General features: G+C 34.3%; 2 protein-coding genes across 2 annotated transcripts in view; one reads left to right on the top strand and one right to left on the bottom strand.

Annotated features, from left to right (window-relative positions):
* Positions 1-1,661: 1,661 nt before the first annotated feature.
* The window catches only part of LOC128176717 (F-box DNA helicase 1-like), a 46,960-nt gene continuing 30,997 nt past the window's right edge, over positions 1,662-17,624 (bottom strand). The window contains exons 12-19 of the mRNA XM_052843231.1: positions 9,676-9,772; positions 8,816-8,943; positions 3,824-3,899; positions 3,424-3,612; positions 3,234-3,338; positions 2,935-3,047; positions 2,655-2,780; positions 1,662-2,487 (exon numbers count right to left, since the gene is read on the bottom strand). Coding sequence (XP_052699191.1) covers positions 2,320-2,487; positions 2,655-2,780; positions 2,935-3,047; positions 3,234-3,338; positions 3,424-3,612; positions 3,824-3,899; positions 8,816-8,943; positions 9,676-9,772 — 1,002 coding nt within the window. The 3' untranslated portion in view covers positions 1,662-2,319. The remainder of the gene's footprint in view (positions 2,488-2,654; positions 2,781-2,934; positions 3,048-3,233; positions 3,339-3,423; positions 3,613-3,823; positions 3,900-8,815; positions 8,944-9,675; positions 9,773-17,624) is intronic.
* On the top strand, positions 14,532-17,422 carry LOC128176718 (uncharacterized). Its single transcript, XM_052843232.1, has 2 exons — positions 14,532-14,633; positions 14,739-17,422. Exons 1-2 carry the CDS (start codon positions 14,608-14,610, stop codon positions 16,756-16,758), a joined length of 2,046 nt encoding a protein of 681 aa, XP_052699192.1. The 5' UTR covers positions 14,532-14,607; the 3' UTR covers positions 16,759-17,422.

Genomic DNA, 17,624 nt, shown 5'->3' with positions numbered 1-17,624 from the left:
ATTTATCTGTGTATATATCACTCTTAGATATTATGAATCTTAATTTATGTCAACTATCTCGAGTCTATAAAATCATGCTTTTGTGTATTTACCTAACAGATGCTTGCTGACAGGGCAAACCCAACCACCCCCCACCCCCCCCCCCCCCCAGTCAATATTACAGAGTCACCCAGGGAGTTCAGTTCAGTATTAATAAAAATATTTAAAACAATTGTTACAAAATATATTTATTTGAATGATATAAAAACCTAACCTTTCTACCTCTGCACATAAAAAAAGAGAACTTAGTTATTCTGGGTTGCTTTGCAATATTGGGTCAGAAAGGGGGGGGGGTCTTGTAACCTAGCAGTCATACCCGCCTCTAGTATATCATGACTTATTGTATTTTACACGCTCCCTCTATGTCGTAATTTATGAATTTACACTGCCCCCCCCCCCTTTAGAAAATTTCTGTATGATATCATGACTGAGTATTTACATTATACCCCCTCCATGATGAGGACTGACAATTTCTCCTCCATCAGTGCTTTGGCCCACGTATATTTCTTATGTTGCTGCATTTTTCTGACACATCTTTACTCACAGACACAGTAAATGGAAGGAATGAACTATCTATCTAAAATTACAAAAACTGTACTCATACTATGAAAACAAGATAAAAGACCATAGGGATCTGAATCAACACTAAATATTTCAAATTTTAAAAAGATTTTCTCTTTTATTATCACATAAATCACACAATTTACTTAGATCATCGGACAAACTTTTCAAAACTTTTTCTTAATCTCAGGTACTTTGATATTAAAAGCACTCTTTCCCTACCGGCCAGGTATCCAAACATTTTACAAGTCTTCTCACCTGATGAGTCTACACAGATTCTCTGATCATGATGTATTTTAAATCTATTCTCTGTCACGATTCGCCCAACAGCGACCTTTGATTCGATCCTCATGTGAATTGGTTGTCATTTTTAAGATTTATAGTATGCCTTTTTTTGCTTCATATATAAACTAAAGAATAAATATAGAATCCAAAAACAAAATCAATAAAAAAAAATTTCGAAATAAATCTTAAAAGTGCTTAGCTGTAATATAAATCCACTTTTTCTTATGAAATAACATTATTCCATTTTATACACAATCTGTTGGAATTCACGCAGATATCTAGTAAAGCCAACTGGCAATATGTTCTCGGCAACAATTCAATTAGATTTAAATCAACGAGTTAACTTTAACTTCAGGCTGGTGACAAAAACTAATTTGCGTCGGGGCTTTCTTTGGCTGGTTGAATCGTTACCACTGATATATTTTGCAGAAGAAGCTTTGGTCAATATGTAGGAAGAGCGCATACTTCTTAAGTAGTTAATTTCTATCCCTTGGAGAAAATTCTAAGCAAATTAAAGTTATGAATTATTGACTAAATCAATAACTCACATTTGTGATTAAACATATTTGTTGTCGGTAAGCGATTTGCTGAAAAAAAAACCACTTGAGTTAGTTTTTCTACTTATTTTGGTCAAAATTTAAGCCATTGGGATTCATGTAACAGCATATGATGGAAAAATAAGACACATGTATATTAATCCCAAGAATCCAATGCTCAGTAAGAAATAACGTTTTCATGATTAAAGAAAAAACAAAAATAACAAAGCCTTATCTTTCTATCAATCTGTATTGTATAAATAAATAACAATAACAGCACTGGTTACATGAGTTATCTAACTTGACAATTTTAGGCGTGGCATTCTTAGAACAACAAAGTCTATCAAGTGATATAAAAAGGCAAAATCTATCAAATGGTATAAAAAATAGTAGTCCACATGACAAAATGTTTCTCACAACAAAGTAAGTTTGAATGTCCTACATTTTTTACTATAATTATATACTACAGTATGGAACCTCAATATTTGAAAAAATTACCAGCAAAACAAATTGTTAGATGGTTTTTATATTTTTCTTTTTTGGTGTTATCCATAAGAGCCAAGTAGAAAGAAATTAAATCAGTTATGGAATACTAGTAATCAGAATCGTTTAGCACCATTGTTTGATTGCTTTGTTCACAATGAAACAAATTTTCTCTCTCTCTCTCTCTCTCTCTCTCTCTCTCTCTCTCTCTCTCATAAACACACAAAGTTTATAGTCACTCCCTCAAACTAATACAGATGCACTTTTCTCTTCTGTCTTTTCTGTTTAAGTGTTTTTCTCACAGGTTAAATAACACTTTACACTGCATGGAAGTCTCCTTCTCTTTCATAATCTTTCTTTCTGTCTCTCTCTCTCTCTCTTTCTTTCTGTCTCTCTCTCTCTTTTCTCTCTCTCTTCACTCCCCCAGATCAATGATAATCTCTATCTCTCTCTCCTTGTCAGGAAAGTCCTCGGCCTGTGTGTGCTTGTGATCGGGGTCTCCTAATAATTCTCTGAAGTGATGACTATTCTCCACCAGAATCTTTGGTCCATAAACACCTCCCTCAATAACGACTCCGTCACTCTACAAATGATAAACATGCATGTATCAGTATCTATACACTCATTTGTGTCTCATGTGCTACAGGATCAAATAACCATTGGAATTATTTCAATATATACATAAGCAATTTATAGCAAATAAAGCCCTCTTTCATTTTATGTAAAAGCATATCCAACAAGAATACTAACGGTAACAATCCGTTTCTTTTGTAAAGTCAGAGCAAAGGGAGTAAACCCCTCGTCCGTCTCTTTACATTTCATGACAACTCCGGAAGTAACCAACTGAGAACTCAACACAGGAAACTCGTATTTCTCCTGAAATGAAAAAAAAAGAGTAAAAGCAACGTCAACATGCAATTGGAGGTTTAGAAAACTTATCTTGGAAATTCAAACTTTGTAAAGCATAATGCTTTTATGAAATAGAAAATAAATGTTAAACATGTTTTGACTTTAAATAAGATAGGATTACCCCTGCTCTCTTCATCAGGTTGACGAGAGTTGGAGTCATAAGGAGAGACCGCTTAGCTCTAGTCACTGCTACATACAGAAGATTGAACTCGTCCGCACTGATCGGCACTGGTCCTGATAAAAACCAAAAATACAGAAAGCATCAAACTCTAACCTTCTATGTCTTAGTAATGCTGTTTCTGCTTTCCTATGATTTCATATTCAGACATATTAGATTGGTAGTAAGCATTTGTGGTGAAAACATTAAAGATAGTATGTAACTACAAATGTAATCTCTTTGTATTGTGGATTGTTACTGACTAGAAAGTCCGGTCACAAAGTCCAATCCCACGTTGAAATCATCCGTCAACTTCACTGTGTTAAACTCCAGTCCTTTTGCTTTGTGGACCGTACTGAAGATCATGTCTGTAAAACAAATCAGAGAATAACAGCAGGCAGGCTTATTGACAGACCGATGATTTACCCCATTCTGTCTGTTCAGATCCTTTACCTGCAGTGTTGAGATCTTTTACAGTCCTGGCCAGGATCTTGTGTATGGAGACAGGAAGATTATGGTGATAGGTCTTCACAATCTTTATCTTTCCTAGCAACTCCATGTCATTTGTCTTCAAAGCAAACTGCTCAAACTCAGCAAAACTGTTAAACTTCTTCACTAGCTTATTTTCAATGACACGTTTCTCTGAAAAAATTATATTTGTTCAAATTCTTTAGTCAAAAGTAAATGATACACTTTTTAATACTGTACATTGTATACGAACAATCATAAGATCGTTACAAAGAAAACATATTTATTTAAAAGTTGTAAAGCTGTTATATTCAATTCAAATTGTAGGTCAGTTTCAACAAAATTCATATTCAAAGATGCTGCATTGAAGTCTGAAATAACTTACGTTTAATTCGTTCTTCAGGGGAGAGCATCAAAGTATAGAGATCCTGTAGCATTGGAAATCCAAAGCCATCTGTGCCCTATAAAACAGGTTTATAGTTTACAGGTGATCTATCTTGTATTTCATGCACACAGAATACCAAATCTTTTCAAAGTCACGGAGCATTAACCCTGTATGATAGACTTCAAATTCGTTTCTTTTGCTTATACAATTTACAACATGCACATTATTTTCAAAATCTATCTCAAATTACTTCTCAAAGAGAAGTTGTTACATTTTGAAAGGCATGCAAGATCATCAATGAATCATATCCTATACAAACAAAATATATGAAATATAGACCAATTACATGTTAAATTTTATCACTCATAAACAAGAGGCACATGGCTACCAGGGATTGGATAACTGAAAAAAGTATTTCGTAATTTAGTGTATTCAATTACATTACTCAAAGTAATTGAAAGTAATTTGTAATTGACTTTGCCTTCAATTACCGTACAAGTAATTGAATGTATTTAAATACATTTCAAATATATCATGTATTTTCAATTAAATTTTCATTACATTTCAATTACTTTTAATCCAATTTTTAAAGTTTAAAAGGGTGTCTTATAACCATGATAATTATGTTTAGTGTGTATATCTGTTCGGCATGGGCTTTTGTTTATACAATAATTAAATGTCTCATAATGTTAATATGTTTATACATCATGCCACACTACCCAGGGCAATAGATAAAGGTCTAATTTTGTTAAGGTGTTAACCCCTCTCATATCGAACCCCCTTCCCCTATTTTAGACTTAAGGGAGTCTAAATACCATATTCTTTTGAATCATAGTCATTATTACTTTATATACTGACGGGCTGTACTACCTATAGTTGTGTATACTTTCTGATTCTGATACTGCTTGAAATTAGTGTCGATGATTTTTTTTATTTTAAAATAAAATTTGTTTTAATTTTAAAACAAATTCTATAAATGATGATTTATGAAAACATAGGTAATCACAGATTACAAAGCTCACCGAGACGAGGCATCACCCCTATGAGACCACCTTTATCATATTGTATGAAAATCATACTTTATGATCTTGGATATTCATGGATTCTGTTTTGACACAAAATCATATATCATCTGTGAAAAAATTGTATGATAATCATATGTTCATATATTAATCAATATAATAATATAAAATTAAATATTGCATCCTATCATACTAACAATATATATCATATAATTCAATAAAATACTGCAATAAACAAAGATGATATTGTAAATATGAAATGACATTGTATTGTGTTAAACCTTATGGTATTTGATCACATAATACAACATTATTATATAAAATACAATATTGTATTATATGATACAATATCATATTACATAATACATCATAACATTGAAACATATGATATTATATTGTATAATATAGTATGATATATTGTTTTGTATGATATTGTATAATATTTGATACATAATATGATATTGTATTATATGATACAATATAATTTGATGTAACATTGTATAATATCAAATGATACAATATTATGTGATAAAGTAAAATATTATAAAATACAATATCATACATACATATTGTATCATATGATACAATAATATATCATATAAACCAATATCATATCATATTATACAATATTGTATGATACGATAATATATAATATTACAATATCATATAATACAGTTTCGCGTGATATAATTGTAAATTACAGAAACCAATATCATATTATACAATATCATATGATACAATATAATATTGGATCATAATATACAATACTTTACAAAACAATATCATGATACAATATCATATCATAAAATATCAAAAAAATTGATACAATATCATATCGTATCATATAACTTTTTACAATATAACATATGATATTATATTGTATCATATTAAACAAAAGTGTTTCATATCATACAATACTTTATCATAGGAATCATGTTATATCATTTAACAACAACCTCATCTTTCTATCAAGCAGGTTTAAGTGAGGTAGGAGATTTCTTTAGCATCCTTGATAATGGAGATCAGGCTCTGCATCTGAAGCAACCTCTGCGTTTCATTTATAATATAGTTAAATCAACTATGCAAGCTATCATCTATAAAACATGTGACCTGTTCAAAAAAATCTCATCCAGCATCCGAAACCTATGGCTCAGATTCAGCATTCAAGCCTGTCAGGTGCATCAGTATACATAAGACGCATCTCCATGCAAGTTTGGTGAAGTTCAGACCAGTGATAACTAAGATATCATCATCAGAGGGCACTAGCAATTAAAACTTAACCTGCTCCAGCATCCGCAACCTATGGCTCAGACTCAACATCCATGCCTGTCAGGTGCATCTGTATCATAAGACACACCATCCATTCAAGTTTGGTGAAGTTAGGACCTGTAATAACTAAGATATATTTTTTAGCATCCTTGATAATGGAGATCAAGCTCTGCATCTGAAGCTTCCTCTGTGATTCATTCATATTACAGTTTAGTCAACTATGCAAGTTGAAATAGTACTATCATCTATTAAACATGTGACCTGTTCCAAAAAACTTAACCATATCCAGCATCTGAAACCTATGGCTCAGACTCAGCATTCAAGCCTGTCAGGTGCATCAGTATCATAAGACGCACCATCCATTGAAGTCTGGTGAATTTAGGACAAGCAATAACTAAGATATCATCATCAGAGGGCACCTGTTTCAAAAACTTTAACCAGCTCTAAAAACCTTAACCTCCTCCAGCATCCGAAACCTATGGCTCAGATTCAGCATTCAAGCCTGTCTGGTGCATCAGTACCATAAGACGCACCATCCATAGCAGTCTGGTGAAGTTAGGACCAGTAGTAACTAAGATATCATCATCAGAGGGCACCTGTTTCAAAAACTTTAACCAGCTCTAAAAACCTTAACCTCCTTCAGCATCTGTAACCTATAGCTCAGATTCAGCACCCAAGCCTGCCTGGTGCATCAGTATCATAAGACACACCATCCATGCAAGTTTGGTGAAGTACGGACCAGCAGTAACTTAGATATTGCTATCAAAGGGCACCTGCAACAAAAACTTTAACCTGCTCCAAAAACCTTAACCTCCTCCAGCATCCGAAACCTATAGCTCAGATTCAGCACTCAAGCCTGTCTGGTGCATCAGTATCATAAGACACACCATCCATGCAAGTTTGGTGAAGTACGGACCTGCAGTAACTTAGATATTGCTATCAAAGGGCACCTGCAACAAAAACTTTAACCTGGTCCAACAACCTTAACCTCCTCCAGCATCTGAAATTTAGGACTCAGATTCAGCATCCTAGTCTTTCAAGTCCATAAGTAGGTCCAGATGCATCATCCATGCAAGTTTGGTGAAGATAGGACAAGTAATAGCTTAGATACAGGACATGCAACAAAAACTTTAACCAGGTCCGGACGCCGACGCCGACGCCGACGCCGAGGGTATAGCATAAGCTCCCCCTGACTTCGTCTCGGTGAGCTAAAAAGCAATGTAATTGTAATTACAAGTAATTCACAAAATTATCAATGTATTTGAAAGTATTTAATCTATAGTACTATATTAAAATAATAATTTCGAATTGTTGGGCTTTAATACCGAGAAATCCGAAGGGTACTGTCTTTTGTTTTATATAATTTTAACATCATTGGTACTTGAAGATTACCAATTTGTTTTTATTTTTTCACAATCAAGGTTTGCTTATTAATAATCAACATCAATTCCTTTAAAAAATCCGGAAATCATCTGGATTTTACAATCTTGCACATGCGCATTACATTCATGCTAAATCACGAGAGGCTCTTAAGTTTATGTTACCACAATATCACATTTGCATCATGATAGATAAACTCAGGAAGGATATTACAAATACGTGTAAATTTTCATTGAAAATTTGTCATATATTCTGATCATCAAAGGACATACGGGAGATATCTCTAACTCAGTGCATTTAATATGAGAAATCCCGAGAGTTCCGAATGTCAACATGATGTGTTTATTCAAAGCGTGTAAAAAATGTTAAATTGGTGAAAAAGTGTTCAATTCTTCATTAATATAAATTGAATTAAAGGTATTTACAGCCTCAAAATGATTTGTTTTAAATAATTTGACTGTTATTTTCAATGCGGCTTCATTAATTCTTCTCCAAAATCGTTTCGGAGTGATTATGCAATTTTTGCCACATTACGGGTTTACAGAAGGCATTTTAACTGTGGTGAAGGCATCTCCCGAGACACAATTAGATTATTCCAACTAAGCAGAGTGTAGTGAAATTAATAGCATTATTGTAAGCTTAAAGCTTTCTTATGTAAGTGTAAACAATACAGTGTGTCGCTGTATCTATTTCGTAAATGTCCGATATCATATGCAATGTCAACCCGTGCACGCACGGGTCAAAGTCTAGTTACATTTTAAAGTACATGTAATTGACCCCAACTCTGTGGGCCAAATCACTCGCCTAAACAACAGATCCTTGTAACATTCTATTTCGTAGCATATGCTATTTCTATTTTAAACTTGGAACTCCTTTCTGGGGCCCCAGCATTGGTCAGTGGTTTATGGTTGGCATTTACAATTTAGAATCTTCATTATATATACAAGCTTTTGTGTAAATATTGGCATTTCTAGTGCAGTGGTTCTTGAGAAAAAGATTTTTTTTAAACACACCCTATACTCACTGTTTCACGATTATCTCCCTTTAAAAAAGGGTTCTAACAATTTAGAATCCCCTTCCAATAAGGATGCTTTGTACCAAGATTGGTTAAATTTGGCCCAGTGGTTTTTGAGAAGTCAAAAATGTGAAAGTATACAGATGGACAGACAGACATACAGATGGACAGACAGATGGACAATGGACAACTGGTGATCAGAAAAGCCAACTTGAACGTTCGGTTCAAGTGAGCTAAAAAGAGTGAGAAATTTAGGTTCAGAAACATCCAGAATCCAGTTCCTGATTTTAGAGTTGTTTCCCTTACCCCAACAAAGGCAACCCTGATATTGGTTTCCCCAGCATAACAGCATTTCTTGACCGCTTCAGAGAAAACGGTGAAGTTACAGCGACACAGAACAGCTATCTGTCCACTGGTCTCTCCATACACACAGCCTGACAATAATTAATATGAAGATCAAATTCACTGGTTTCCTCAAAAACCAATATAAACTTATTTTTCAATGAACTGCAATTCTTTCTATTTTTAAACTATGTTAACTTATGTTTTTTCATTGATTTTGATTTTCCCCATCAAATGTTCCTAGATGCCTGGCTCCCCTTACTTACAAGACTTCCCATTCCCTACCAGAGTGGTCCTAGATTCCTTGCTTGCCTTACAAGGTTTCCATTTCATAGATTCCTGGCTCCCCTTACTTACAAGAGTTCCCATTCCCTACCAGAGTATTCCTAGATTCCTGCCTCTCCTTCCAAGACTGCCCATTCCCTACAAGAGTGATTCTAGATTCTTTGCTTTCCTTCCTTACAAGAGTTTCCATTTCCTAGATTCTTGGCTCCCCCTACTTACAAGACTTCCCATTCCCTTCAAGAATGGTCAAAAATTCCAGACTCCTCTTACTTAGAAGAGTTACCATTCCTAGATTCCTTGCTTTCCTTGCTCAGAAGAGTTCCCATTTTATAGATTCCTGCCTCCCTCCCCCCCCCCCCTTACAAGACTGCCCATTCACTACCATAGTGATCCTAGATTACGGGCTTCCCTTACTTAGAAGAGTTCCAATTTCCTAGATTCCTGGCTCCCCCTACTTACAAGACAGAGTGTTCCTAGATTCCTGGCTCCCCCTACTTACAAGACAGAGTGTTCCTAGATTCCTTGTTTCCCTTACTTACCAGAGTTCCCATTTCCCACCAGTGTCTTCTTCTCATGTTTCAGTTCCTCAATACAGTATGCAGCCACTTGTGCTATCTCTGGACCAAACCTGAATGACTAAAAACAACAACCACATTATAGAAACAGATAATTATGATTGATATGAAAAAGGCAGATATAAAATGTTTCAGAAACCAAATATACTGTTTATCGGGGGGGGGGGGGGGGTTTTGGTCACAAAATTTGCAAAAATGGGAAAATCTGTAACATTTTTAATTTGCGTCAGTCATATTTTGCGATTTGAAAAGTTTGTTTTTGAAAATGATACAGGAAAAAATTTCTGTGTATTATAATTTGCAATTAAAAAGTGATCAAAATAAAAGCCAAAATTAGATCATTGCGAAAATTACCGGATATACGTTTTGACAATTAAATGCATGCATTATAGACGATATTGAGGCACAATTGTACATATTATTTGAACAAAACAATGCATAGAAATTAACACCAATATTCATGTAAAATATATATATTTCTAGAATGCAGGGGCAGGGTACAGTATATATGCCCGCATACGTCTGCAGAATGATAAGTCATGCTTCATATAGATATTTAGACACTTTTAGATGCTGGGATAAGGCTTGATTTAATTTCTATCATACAACTACATTGTATATAGAAAATAATATGAAAATAAGTTAAACAGCAACCAACTGAAATCGAAAATATCTACTGTATAATATCATGTACATGAACCTTGTCCATGTCTACTGAAGGAAGAAAAAATCAATCTTCTTTTCCAATATTGAAAGAATGTAGACAATGACATAGAAACGATTCTTGATTTTCTGCGATTTAAATGATAAAATTTTTTAAGATATTGTCAACAATTAAAAACACAGGAATTTTCAACATTTGAGGCCAGGCTCTCCCTTGGGGGGTTGGGTGGTAGAAAGTAATATATATACTGTATACAAAGAATTATTTTTATTACTGTATACAATTATTTTACTCTCATTGTCAGCAGGCTAATTTAAGACTTGTCGATTTTCAATGTCTAAATGCTTGTCAAATCAATAAACTATTCTTGCTCATATACATCTATCTTGTTGTGGAATACATGTTTAATTTAGAATTATAGCATCTTTTTAGTTATTGTGCTTATATCATTTATTGGGGTATACCGATTTTTAATTCTTCGTACTTTAGGTTTCATTAAAGTAGTAATGTACATGTATATTACATACCGGTACTTTTAACTTTTAAGTTAAGCCCATTATTTTTCAAATTGATTAAATCTTACTTTATTTAGAAATGGGAACAGTTATCGAACAATAGGTATTTTTTAAGATAAACGTACATGTACAAATATTTTAATAAATGTGAATGTTTTCCCTAATAACAAGTAAAACAATCCAAAACTTGAACTGTCCTAATGGGACTAATACCCCCACAAGGCTAATTTCAAATGGGACAAATAATTGAATTGAATAATAAAGGTTTGGAACACATACAACAACAACAAAATTCTAGAATTGTAAAAAAAAAAAAAAAATTAGTAAACAAAGAAAATTTAAAATCAAAATTGTAAGGATTTCACTGTAAGTACACATCTATAACAGTAATACATTTACAAATGTATGTATCTGATGATATTTTTTTTTTATTTAATTGATTTAAAGAAAAAAACAACAAAATGACAATAACCCCTCCCTTTGCAGTAAATGGAAATACCGGTAGCCAAGCAATGCTCTTCTGTTGATAAAACTTTTAATATCTTTCTAATAAGAGTCTTGACAGATGCAATTAGTAGTTTCAAATTTTCCCCCACTTTCTCCTAGATTGATCCCATAGGACAATGATTTTCTTTAATGAGCTTGTTAAATTTAATAAACTCCCAAAACATTACCATAATTACCATACTATGTAAAAATATGTAAAAAAGAAAATTTAATATTACAAATAATTTTAAAATTGCCAAAACACTACAATCATATCAGTTATTTTGAATTTCATTTAAATTAATGCCCAAATAGGGTCACCTCATCAATTTACTTGACTAATAAATTTAAACAACTTCTAAAAATAGTTTAACTTCTTTATTAATAAAATTAATGATATTATTTATTTCCTTATAATGATAGATACTTTTGGTTTACATGAAACAGTTTTAAAATAGCCCCAAAACCATCATCCATTTTACAGATTATCAATTTTCCCTAACACATGCTCTATCTGAACCATGGCTCAGATAATGGCTCCCTTGGGACAAATGAATTCAGCCACACTAGTCTTTGATGTTCTTATTAGCTCCTAAGAATTTATCATTGACAAACAAAAACTTTGCATTGTCAGTTGATAGAATACTTATAAAAAATAATTATTTTTTTTATTAATTAAGACATAAAGACAAAAAATCTCCATTTGGATGTATTTATATAAATATATTTGAGAGTGGTTTAATACTATTACTTTTATTACTGGTGATCAACATATGTACAAATTTTCAAACTGTTCCATGCAGTAATAAAAAATTCTATAGGGGGGACAAAGTTGCGTCTACAGACAGACGGACAGACGGACGGACGGACAGACGGACAGACAGACGGACAAGGTGAAACCAATATACCCCCCTAAACTTCGTTTGCGGGGGTATAGTTAAAATTCTCTGTTTATTTTGCCTTAGAAACAAAACACTCGCCATTTTTGTGCACAGACTAAGGACTTATGCCTACCCATTAGCAGGCGTAGATTTAAACCCAAATTTAGTCCCGACTTAGTTTCCACCTTTTTGTAAAATGCAACTTAGTCTGGTTTTGAGGTTTAGTCCCCGATTTAGTCCGGACTAAGCTTGCGCCTGGACGCAGGCCTTTTTGAGAAACCGGCCCCTGAGTGTTACCTGGCTGTCTTACCTGTGTCAGGTAGAAGATAAACGATGCCCTGATCTGCTGGAGGGCATTGACTGCCCCCCTAAAGGAGTAGATTTGTTGGTGAGGGTCCCCCACCAGGATCTTTGCCTGGGGCTGACTGAGGAGTAAATCCGATATGGCTGAAATTGAAATCATTGAACTTTGAGTTGTACAAGTTAACTGAAAGAATGACATCAGGTTTCAATTTTAATCTAGTAGAAGGAAGAAAAATCAGGTAATTTTTTGATCAATCTATATAAATATTAATTGTCTCCTCAATTTTATATAAAATTATGGCGTAATTGCATTTGAATCGTACTCAAATGGTGAGAACCAACCACTAATAATTAGAAATCATAACCAGTATTTTTCTTACAGAATGATATTTTAGAATATACACAAACTCTACAAGGTTCACCAAAGTGAGCCTAAAGTGAGACAATGACATACCTGGGGTCAGGTCCTGAGCCTCGTCGATCAGGATACAGTCGTAGTTACTGAGTCTGGGTCTGTACAGCTGGTACAGTTTGAGGTAACCGTCGTGTGTCATTGGAACGTTGGGATTCCTCAAGTTCTTCATCTTCTCCCACAGAAATTCAGCATCTTTTACATAACCCTAGCAGTAAAATCAAGTATAAAATCAGCATCTTTTATCTAGCCCTAGTGGTAAACAAATCAAGTACTCGACAATCAAAAAAAAAGAATTTTCAATTATTTAATCTTTGTTCTTGTTGTCTTGAAAAAATCCAAAGCAGCCTGATAAGTTAACTGAACATTCTCATAACCTCTTTAGAATACGAGCTGTGACTTTCACGTTGAAAATTTTTATTCTGAAATTAACATTTACAACTAAAACGACTGGAAAATGTTACAAATTTTTAGCTTCTGATGGTCATATTTTTGTGGGAGAAGTTATTCAGAGGTTTTGATTGAAGTAAAATTAGTATATTATAGTCATACTGTCCAAAAGTTGGTTATGAGTATTTTATACATGAATTTTACTTTCAGAGAAGTCTTTTTTACGATACAAATCAATGACTTAATTTAATCAAAATTATCATAAAATTTGAAGTTATATCCAGATTTATCCTAAATTTTTGGCAGAAAAAATTTAAAATTAAGCAAACACAATTATAAAACTGACAGTTCAATTAGACAGTTGATTTAATTAGGAGACAGCTGTCCATATAAGCACAGTGCCACTATAACCAAACTCACAACAACCGAGTCCTCTCGTTAATTACCTGTCTCTTGTCCACTTCAATGTACACTCGCAATCCATTGTCATTCATTCTCTGGGTCGGGGTGTGGTCCAGAGATATTGTTCGATTTGCTGAAGAAAAGAACACCTTGAGCGTGTCCTGCACAAGTTTGGCCCGTATGAACAAATTGTCTCCTTTACGAGATGGAAGGAGTTGTGTTATGGCAAACACTGACAATTCTCGGAGCTTTTTGGCATCTTTAAACCTAAAATATATCACAAGACACAAGTTAAATTTGTATGTAGCATTAATTTCCCCGATTTACAAGGATCAAATTTAAGTAATCCACACCATATTTATTTTGTCATACTAATTTATCTTTACTTTTCAATTCATTTTTTTTAATCAATACAGAAAATAAAATTCTCAGAAAATTCAGTTAATATTGCGTTACTTTCTTCCAACAGACTTGAAGGCCAATGAATGTCCGGTCTGGCATTCTACATTTTTTGGAAACTTTGTTTTAGCAAAATCACAAACAGATCTGAAAAACAAAACAGTTTTGTAATAAAATAATGATTCTTGAGAGGTGAAATACAATATCTTTTAAATATGTAATAAAAAGAGTTATTCCTCTTTGCACACAATGCTACATATTATTTATATTGTATTTTACATATGTGCTCAATACACAAAATTAACATCACTATAAGGATTATTCGAGTCATGTTATTTATATATATGAAGCATGTAATCACATTGGTTGAAGCAAAATTTCTTTCACTTTCTGTATCAAAGGGTTTTCCCATGCAGCTAAAATTAGACATACTTCTCTCAAGTTATGGATTCAGACAATGCAACACAAATGTAAGTTTATTTTAAAGTTCACAATTTCCTAATTACAATTGGTCGTTGATTTATACAATTTCGGTAAAAATACATCTATTAATTCTTATGTTCTTTCAATATTAGAGGAGAAATTCCTGTTCAAAAAATGTCCGAGTCGGTGTATGTGGGGATGTGTATCAAGATAGGAACCCCACAACAGGTGACCGCCAGGAGAGATATAGTGGATATGGTGGAGTTGTTAGGGAATCAACGTGGTGAGGGGAGATCAATGGATAGTGGAAGTGACAGGGAAGGATTTAGATTACATGATTCAGACATAGACACTATGTTCTGGCCAACTAACTACCGAGTGATCTGGGACTTCTCTCAGTCTGAGTATTACAACATACACACACGGACACTGATTCTCTGTGACAGTTCTGAGAGTCCAGCAGGATTTACGTTACTTTGGTTACCATTGGAAAGAGCTTTTCAGGTAGTGTTGTCATCGTGTGTGAGGATGAATGGAGGACTCTATATATCAAGTTCTAAATACAGAGACAACACATGTACAGCAATCAATCCTGATAGTAGAGTACATGGACCATGTAGCAGTGGAACAACTGGTTCACTAGAATACGATCATGCTCATTGTTTTGTCAGTGATTTTTGGCCCCCCTCTGCCACCTCATGGATAGACAGATGTCATTCATGGCCCCCACCCCATGTTGTCAATGACATAGTAAGAAATGGATGTCACGTTGTAGCAATAGGACACAAACTAGGAAACCATGAAGACAACGAATGGAGACTTTCTTTCTCTCGGGCAGAATACAAACTTGTGTACTCAATGAATCACACACAGTTCATAACTTATGGTTTACTGAAATTGTTCTTAAAGGAAATAATTAACAATGGATTAAGAGATGAAGATAAACTACTGTGTTCCTACCACATGAAAACAGCTGTTTTCTGGGCCATTCAACAAAACACACTACCTCACTGGTGTCCACAAAATCTCCTGGCCGGTTTCTGGGTCTGCTTCAAACTTCTCCTTAAATGGGTGTATGAGGGGATCTGTCCAAATTTTTTCATTCCAGAAAACAACATGTTTCTGAGTAAAATCCATGGCCAAGCACAGACAAGTTTATTCAGGCGACTGTACGGGTTGTATGAGAAAGGTATAGCATTGCTGCTACACAGTCCCTCCATCAGGTCCTCTATCATTGATGTCCTCTGTAATCCCAGACTCACGGTGTGTACTGATGAACACACTCTGATCTCTGAGGCTGAGTTTGATGTAGAATTATTTCTTGAGATATCTAGTCATGATGCACAATACACATCAGACCTACAGCGCTGTATGAATATCCTACACACAATAGAACAGTTGATAGGTTCTCCCCTGACACAGTATCATGTTGTAAGTTTACAGAAATATACAGCCACCATCCTTCAGAGCACTGCTTTTATATTACACAACATGTACACAAACACAGGTGTCAACAAACAGGTGTATATTGCACACAAAATGTCAAGGCATATGCTGAAATTAGCAGCCAAGTTTGGGTATGTTTCTGACATGTTGTACATTGCCATGTATTATTACAAGACACTCAGATACAGGGAAGCTTTATCTGTTATAGAGATGACAAAGGTCAAGTTAGCACAGCCATATCTGATGTATCATAGACATGTAGACAGAGAGAGGTATACTGAGGCTGTAGGGGGACAGTCCTGGTCTACAAAGATGAGACAGGCTGTAGCAGGGAATATCAACCTTGTCAATAAATTATGTTATATCAATGAACTGCTACCAGAACAACAATCTAGTAGACAAAACGGAGGGTCTGCACTGCATATCCCACCGTTGGTACTGTTACATATGCTAGAGGTTTTTTGCTCTAGACATGTTGACACAATGCGAGCACAAACAGTTCTAGATTATCTACAGGTCCTAGTCCACCATGATCAGGGACTGCATGTAGATGATTTACTCAGAGACATCTCCTGGGAGATCCTGGGGATCTGTCAACAGATGGCAGGGAACATCCAGGCTGCCCTGTACTCATACCAACAGTCACTCAGACAATATCCATACCATAAAATACAAACTGCTACCACAGAGAGAATCCAAGACTTACACTTTTACACACCTCTATGAAGCCACAATTTACGCTCTTAGTCAGGGATATGAAATATGCATTACCATGGAACAGCCATTTCAACATGGTATTTAGTTAGCTTCTGCGACAAAAATATAGTGCCAGTAACTTTGTGGAGAAAAATCTTTATTAATAAGGAGTAGATATGTATTAATGACTGTTTTTTTCAAAAGTACACATCAAATTGGTTAAGTAAGATTGAAAGTTTCATTTAATCTTACAAAAATGAATTTAATTAAAGCATGTGAAGACATTTATATTTGGTCTCATGGCGCATGAATAAGCATAGTTTATTCATAGAAAATTGAACATCGCAGATTTCCAATGCAAACGCGAGCGGAAATATACACTGATTGTAAATATGTCATCACCTATAATGTGGATAATGTCTTGAACACTCATTGTCATTTGTTTGTACAGGTGTATATCCTAATGTCATTTACTTTATGTGGACAATGTCGTGCATCCTTAAACATTGTAACAGAACATAAAATCAGGACTGTGTGAATGTTGTTATATTTTACCTGTTATAAACAACCAACAGGAACTTCATGGAAGGTCTCATCTGGGTGTAGCGTACCAGGGTCGTAGTTTTACCGGTTCTTACATACACAATATTTAAATTAATACTTACAAGTACTTATTAAAGCAATAAAGAATGATTCTCTTGAGTGATATGAGTTGATCAAATACAGTGTGTGTGTAAGGGGGGGGGATGAGGGGGAGGGGGGAGCCTGAAGGATACGATTGATCATGCTGTATTTGATCACCTCATAATGTTCAAAAAATGATTCCTTATTACCTACTTATATTTACTAGCATATAGTTTTTAGCAATTGTACGATTAGATTTAAAATTAAAGTCA

The sequence above is a fragment of the Crassostrea angulata genome, chromosome 3, assembly GCF_025612915.1.
Source record: "Crassostrea angulata isolate pt1a10 chromosome 3, ASM2561291v2, whole genome shotgun sequence".
In the NCBI taxonomy this organism is placed as follows: Eukaryota; Metazoa; Mollusca; class Bivalvia; order Ostreida; family Ostreidae; genus Magallana; species Magallana angulata.
The sequence above is the reverse complement of the archived record's forward strand: the minus strand, read 5'-3'. Positions and strand labels throughout refer to the sequence as shown.